Source organism: Branchiostoma floridae, chromosome 19 (genome assembly GCF_000003815.2).
Source record: "Branchiostoma floridae strain S238N-H82 chromosome 19, Bfl_VNyyK, whole genome shotgun sequence".
In the NCBI taxonomy this organism is placed as follows: Eukaryota; Metazoa; Chordata; class Leptocardii; order Amphioxiformes; family Branchiostomatidae; genus Branchiostoma; species Branchiostoma floridae.
Genome location: NC_049997.1, coordinates 12,491,748 through 12,498,479, shown reverse-complemented (window position 1 = coordinate 12,498,479; position 6,732 = coordinate 12,491,748). Strand labels below are relative to the sequence as shown.

The following is a 6,732-nucleotide window of genomic DNA, read 5'->3' as shown; positions in this document are numbered from 1 at the left end:
TAACCTGGAATCCAGTCTACTGCTGGCTGGGCCTACCGTACTTAGTGCAGGCTTTGTACGGGGCCAGGGAAGCTCCCAGCCGCTTAGGTAACCGGCCACACCCGGTAGAATTTTCACGGGGTTAGACTTAGCCCAGTGGGAGTTAATTTGCCAGGGAGTTAATTTGCCCGCCAGCAGTAGACTGGGGAATAGTTAATAGGAACAGTTCTCGGCGCGGCGATCCCCGCGCCGTTTCTAACCAATAGTGTTACGAGAACCCAATCAACTTGCCGCGCCTTGATTGGTGCGCGCAGCACGCGGTAAATCTGCCTTGTCAAACCCTGACATGATTACCATATCAACATGGCCGACTCGGGAGAGCCTGACACACGCACGGCTGCTGTGGAAAATGCCTTTTCCAGGGCTCTGTTGTTGTTTGAAGGGGTCGATAGCTTTAAAGATAAGCAGAAGGAAGTTTTGTGGTTGTTTCTGCATGGAAAGGATGTCATGGCTCTCCTCCTCATTGATCTACCAAGCTGACCCACGGGCCGCGGGACATAACTGTTGACATCACTCGAGTGTCCATATCGACTGAAGTCAGCGAACTTTCCCACTCTATAGAGACTGTTCTGTCCCCTCTGGTCGCTCTGATCAGAGACCAGGTCAAAGAAGCCAGATGACTTGGGGTATCAGTTGGCGACGCTACTCCCAGTGAGAATTAGAGGCGTGCAGATTGGGAGGTTTCAGCTCGTTTTGAGACGTGGGTCATGACTTGTTGCTGTTCCATATCACTTATTCTTCGTGTAAATGACGTTCAACTGGTCTCTCTACGTTGTTTATAAAGTACCATTAGGTTATATCCAAAGAAGAAAAAAACACTACATACATCTGTGATTGCCTTTCACACAGTCATAGAAAAACGTTGATATTTTGTCTGTCTCCAGATCCATTTCTCTTCATGAATAAAACTTAGTCTTACCAAGGAGTCTTACGTTGCATACAGGAACTTCCAATATCCATTGTTCATGTTCTCTTCTCACATTTCGTTTAAAAAAAAGACTACAATGTTATTTAGTCAGTTGTGACATTTATTCTGGCTTTAACTAGGATCCCAAAACCGCCCGATTGTAGTGCAGATACGAAAGTGATATGATTACATCACGGCAAGCAGGCCATGAATATGTAACAAGGCAGTAGTGGATTCGCCAGCGCATGGCGCGCTCAGGCCAATAGTGCCGTGTGCTGAGGGACTCCCGTGGTGTAGGAAGCCTTATCGCAAATCTGATCTCGAGGAAATTTAAACAAGGATTTCCCCAGTGCCGGTTACCTAAGCGGCTGGGAGCTTCCCTGGCCCCGTACAAAGCCTGCACTAAGTACGGTAGGCCCAGCCAGCAGTAGACTGGATTCCAGGTTACTAGACTGACGTCCTTCATACCCAAATGTACTTTAGTATTGAACAACTCAAGCGTCAAGGTTGCCACAGGACAAAGGTCAAGGGTCGAGGCCGTTTCGCGGGTTTGCACAGAAGTTATACGTCGCTACCCTCCGAAATACAATGGCGTTTTCCCTAGAAACCGCAAGGTGGCAGTTCTTCACAGTAAGAGCAAACACAACATCCGGGCACTGACCCTCCCATCATCCTCTTTCCCGAAACTGCCCTTCTTCGAAGTGGTTTGTGGTATCGTTTTGTCTCTCGCTTCGGTGGTTTTTTCCTACCTTAGCGGGACATTTTCTGTCCTTTTTAGTTCACAGTAGGTTCTTGAGACTTCATAGTCTCTTTAGGTCGCTTTTGTGACTTTGGAACTGTTGTTTTGCATCACTATTCACCTTTTGCTGTTTTCTTTCACAGCGTTTCTTTTCAGGCTCACGTGCCAGACGGACATGTTCGAACATGCCCTGTTCTTCGTGTCTAGCGGTGATGATCAAAGTGATGATCCCATCCACGTCTACGGACCATGGTTGGAATCTGTACCCTCCTGTATCTTTGTGCAGGCAGGGAGGCGTGACCCCTCCCACTGGCTGGGTTGTCACGCCTGAGTCTTACGCAATCCTCTGTCCTTCGTGGCAGCAGGTTTTCTGCGAGCAGTACCAGTGCTTGTCCGCCGCCACTTTGTTGCCGGCAGGCCTTCTTGAAGCACCCCCGCTGTTTTCCTATTACAGCGGGGCCAGGTACTGGGGTTTTTTATGACCCAATCCCCTGTTGAACACTTGTATTGGAACGTGTTCACGAAGTTTAGCCGTCTCATGACTGACTTGAGACCGGCATTAGTTCAGTCCCGTCAGTTTCACGTGGTTCACGTGCGTGGGTTTTTTCGTTTCAGACGATAAACGTTCGAGGCGCGCTTTGCGTCCTCCACGTTATAAGCCCAGTTGCCCACTGAGAACATACTCAGGGGTGTGGTACACGGAGGCCAAGGACCAGTCGGTCATGCGCCTCCTCCAGATTCGGAAATGTTTTCCGAGAATGTGGAGTACTCCGGTGCTATTACTGAACAGGTAAGTAGTCAGACTTTTCTGTACTGGAGAGGCCTTTCACTTTCCTTTTAGACCTCACCAAACCTGAACACAGGGAATGTTGTTTTCCCCTGGAGTTCTGGGTTGGTTTATGAAGAAAGGCTTCACACCTGGAACGAGGATTTCCTCGCTGATAAACCGTATCTTTTGACGGTTCCCAGGTGTAGGCGGTCTCCGCCTCATCTCATAGCCGGTATTGAAAGCGAAATGGCGGTCTGTGTAACAGACTTTTTTAGCTATGCATGCCGCATAGCATGACGATTCGCTCCGGCTTAAACAATAAAGGCACTGCTTTGCAGGCCTTACAGTCCTTTTTGAAGGTCATTGACCTCTGGCAACCTCATTGACTCGTTCATGAGGATGGATTTCCTTGCGAACAGGCAAGGGCCATGAATGACAGGTAGGACCACGAATGGCCACCTGAATTTTGCGGGACATTTGAACGTTTGGGGTTTTGCCCCCATGTCACCCAAATCAGACGCTTCGTGCATGATTGGGTTAAAAATAGGTTCTTGTGTCTGGCTAACTACAGTCAAAGACACAAATGATCACCTGACCAAAGCTAGCTGTAGCTAGTTTTGGGGACTTGCTATTCCCCAGAGGATAGCAGTCCGTAAGGCACCCAAGACGCCGATCGACAGGACTGGTATAACAGTCCGTTGGCCACAGTAACGCCTAACCGTTTGGTTTTTGGGCGTGGCTGCGGGGAGAAATCCCTTTCCTTCCGTGGCTGCTACAGGCCGGAAGGGTGTAAGGGACACCGCGGTTGGTAGGCAATAAGTAATTGCCTCGCCTCTTGTGCTTGAGCACAGGTCGCTCTTTGTGTGTGGTACCTTGCTGCCCCAGCTACAAGTAGATTTGAGGGATTTCTTGTTCCCTCTTGTGGACAAACATCTGTTCAGACCCTTGGGTACTGGGCGTTGTGTTGTCAGCTCGAGATGGACCGTTGTTTCATCTCTCAAGGCGACTCCGTCTTTTTGTCCCTCCAGAGGAGGTGACAGGGCCAGAAGTATGACTTGTGGCTTGTTTTCGCTTCAGCGGAATTGGGATCTCCTTAGAGAATCCTCCAATCGGGGACCAATTTTTGGCCCCGTTTTTGGTTTTATGGTTCCAAAGAAAGATGGAACTTGGCGTCTAGTCATAGTTTCAGACCTCTGAAACAGTAGGGTGTTTTCAGAACACGTGAACTGGAGAACATCAAGGACGTGATGTCCCTCCTAAGTGGGGATGACTGGTTGGTATACCTGGACATCAAGGTTGCCTTTTTATTATCACACCAGTCACTTAGAAACTCCTGTTGTTTCTTTTCAGAAACAGTTGGGGAGTTTTTCAAGTAAAGTGTCCCAGGGTCCTCTGGCGCTCCTAGGACATATGCGGTTTTTAAACCAGTAGTTGGTGCCATCCGATTCAAAGGGATTCGGATAGTTTTTGTCTGGATGACTTGCTGAATCAGGCTCGTCTCGGGCAAAGCGTCTCCAGTACCTGCAAACGTGTTCGTTGTATGACGCATGATGAGGTTTTCCTGATCTTTTGGGAAAGTCCCAATTGATCTCAACCCAGCAGTTATCTTCCTGGATGGAAGTAAATCATTTGTCTTCTTATGACCTTATCTCTTCCTCAAGAGAAAAAGGTGAAGGTTTACAAGACTTGTACCTTCTTGCCTCATGTGTCTCTTTGGCACTTTGCCGAAGTGATAGGGCGCATGGATGTAGCGTCAGCGGTGGTCTTACATGCAACGCTCTTTCACTGGAGCTTGTAGAATGGTCTAAACGAGGCTCTGAAAGAGACTCGTCTGTGGGACACCGAAGTTGTGTTGTCCCCAGAAGCTCCCTCGGGACTAGCTACCGGGTCAACTTGCTTGCCACGGTGGAGTAGTCGAGACTTTTGGGCGAGTCCGGTAGTTTAACTATCACAACGGACGACTCGCTTCAAGTCCGAGGAGCAGTTTTGCGGTGGACGCAGGACGAGAAAACGGTTCCTCTCTTCAAGAGAGAGACACGTATTAGCGAGCTATTTTTAGAGCTCGCTACAACGTTTACTCGACCAAACCTGCTTTGCAAGCAACAGTCAAGTCCACCTCAGGCTTATACATACGTCAGCAGTGGCGTACATATGTAGGCAAGGAAGTTTTTTTGCCAACTTCTATGCCAGACAGCCATAGCTTTGTGGTAGTGTGCCTCTTTAGGCAAGGGTTTGGTGTTTTCATCGGAACCCTTGCTGGGTCCGATTTCCGAGGCCGACTTGGCGCCCGGAGTGTTTCCAAGACCAAAACCAGTGGAGTTTTTCGCCCACTCCTTTTCCGCCAAGCATATGCTTCAGTTCTACCAAAGGTCGATCTGTTCGCATCCAGGCTGAAATACAGCTGCGTTTGGCACTCTGTGCCTAGAACCAGAGGCGTGGAAGATCGACACTTTAAGTTGCAGGGGACAACTTGAGAGTGTACGGGATTCCACCTTTCTGCCTCCTCTCGAGTTATACGTTCTTATGAGAAATTTGCCTCGATCAGGCGAAATCTATGGCCATAGTTTTGGCCATCTCAACCGTGCTTTCTGTTCCTACAGGAACTCTGGTTTGAGATCTACTGTCTTTTCCAATGGAACAAGACGGTGTTCCTCTTCCGGGTCAGAGGAAGTTCATCCTCGTTTGAGGTTACTCAGACCAACAGCCCGGATAGTGTCAGATCTGATCACTGCGGGTTTGTCGTCTGAGGCGCGCCGGCGGCACCTGTAGCGTGTGCTGCGCCGCAAGACTGTGTTCACAGAAACAGTATCAGGCAGCCTGGAGTGCGAGACTAGGGCATTGGATCCGTCTAAGGCGACGGCCATGGAGGTCACTGATTACCTCTTGTGCCTTAATCAAGGGGGTCTTTTTTATAAGACCATAAATGTTCATGGCTCTGCGATTTTCTCAACTCGTCTGATCACAGACGGAGTCCAGTCAGAACAACACTGGTCTGACTGGAGAGCCTTTAACTCTAAGCGGGTGTATTAAGCATACACGCGTGACCCTCCAAAACTGAGGTACTTAGTCTTGGGACGTGGGTACGATTCTGAGATTCCTTCAGACTTGGGAGCCATTAGGTCCCTGAATTTGAAACAGCTCTCGCTTAAGCCAATCTTGCAATTGATGGCTTTGTAATCTGCTGACAGATGTTGGACTTTGGCGTCCTTGTATCTCATGCTGTACGAGAGTTTGTTTCCAGAGTTGTTTTGTTCTTATGGAACTAACAAATCTGATAGGCTGACTCAGCCTTACAGAGAGATCGTTGTTCGATTGCACCCAGATCTTAGAGAGATCTTGTGTGGTGAGACATATCTTACCTAAGGAGAAGTCACTCCTTTCCTAAGATCTTAGTGAGATCTTATGTGTGGTGAGGCATTTCTTACCTAAGGAGAAGTCAATCTCCTATCAGACTAAGGGGTTTCTTCTTTAAGGCTGATAACCCAGTGGTGTCGGCCTTTTGGGCCAGTTGGCTGAAAGATGTTGGATCTTTCAGGCTTTGACACCAGTCTATTCAATGCTCATCCTCACCACAGCACTGCTGCTTCTGCATCGGTTTTTCCTTGAAGGATTTGTGAAAGCTGACAGACTGGGTGTCAGCCAGAACTTTCTAAGTTGTTGTCGGCCAGAGGCCGAGTCCGTTTGGGCAGAGCACACTTATCTCAGTTAACTTATAAGTGGCAAGACTGTACCCTTCGGGCACTACAGTCGGTTAGCTCTGCCTTTGCATCCGGCACTTACAGCTGTAAAATTGGGGGATGAGACAGAAGCATCCTTCGATAGCAGCTGGATGACTCTGGAGGGAGGTGTGACTCTTAGAGGTCTAGTCTCCTGCTCCCATGGGGGCTTGGTGAGGCCAACAAGGTTTTAACCTTCTTGGTGAGTCTCAGTCTACCTCCTTCTCGCGGCTTTAAAGTCGCCATTGTATTTCGGAGGGTAGCGACGTATAAATGAAAGTTATCATACCTACCTGGTTAGATAACTACAGTTATACTAGCTACCCGGAGAAATACAATGTCCCACCCTCTTTATTTAGCCCGACCCAGGCTCGAGCGAGGTAGTTCGACTCGGGACGTTTCGGGCACAGAGGATGATGGGAGGGTCAGTGCCCGGATGTTGTGTTGGCTCTTCCTCTGAAGACCTGCCACCTTGCGGTTTCCTAGGGTATACGCCATTGTATTTCTCCGGGTAGCTAGTATAACTGTAGTTATCTAACCAGGTAGGTATGATAACTTTCAT

The 6,732-nt window shown here is 48.8% G+C and overlaps 2 protein-coding genes across 3 annotated transcripts in view; both read right to left on the bottom strand.

Annotated features, from left to right (window-relative positions):
* Window positions 1-6,732, bottom strand: part of LOC118406635 (zinc finger protein 184-like) — a 220,146-nt gene that overhangs the window by 98,649 nt on the left and 114,765 nt on the right. The gene's annotated exons all lie outside the window — the stretch shown is intronic.
* Window positions 6,196-6,732, bottom strand: part of LOC118406492 (centrosomal protein of 290 kDa-like) — a 2,682-nt gene continuing 2,145 nt past the window's right edge. Inside the window, exon 5 of the mRNA XM_035806550.1 lies at window positions 6,196-6,236. Within this exon, the coding sequence (XP_035662443.1) occupies window positions 6,196-6,236 (41 nt within the window). The remainder of the gene's footprint in view (window positions 6,237-6,732) is intronic.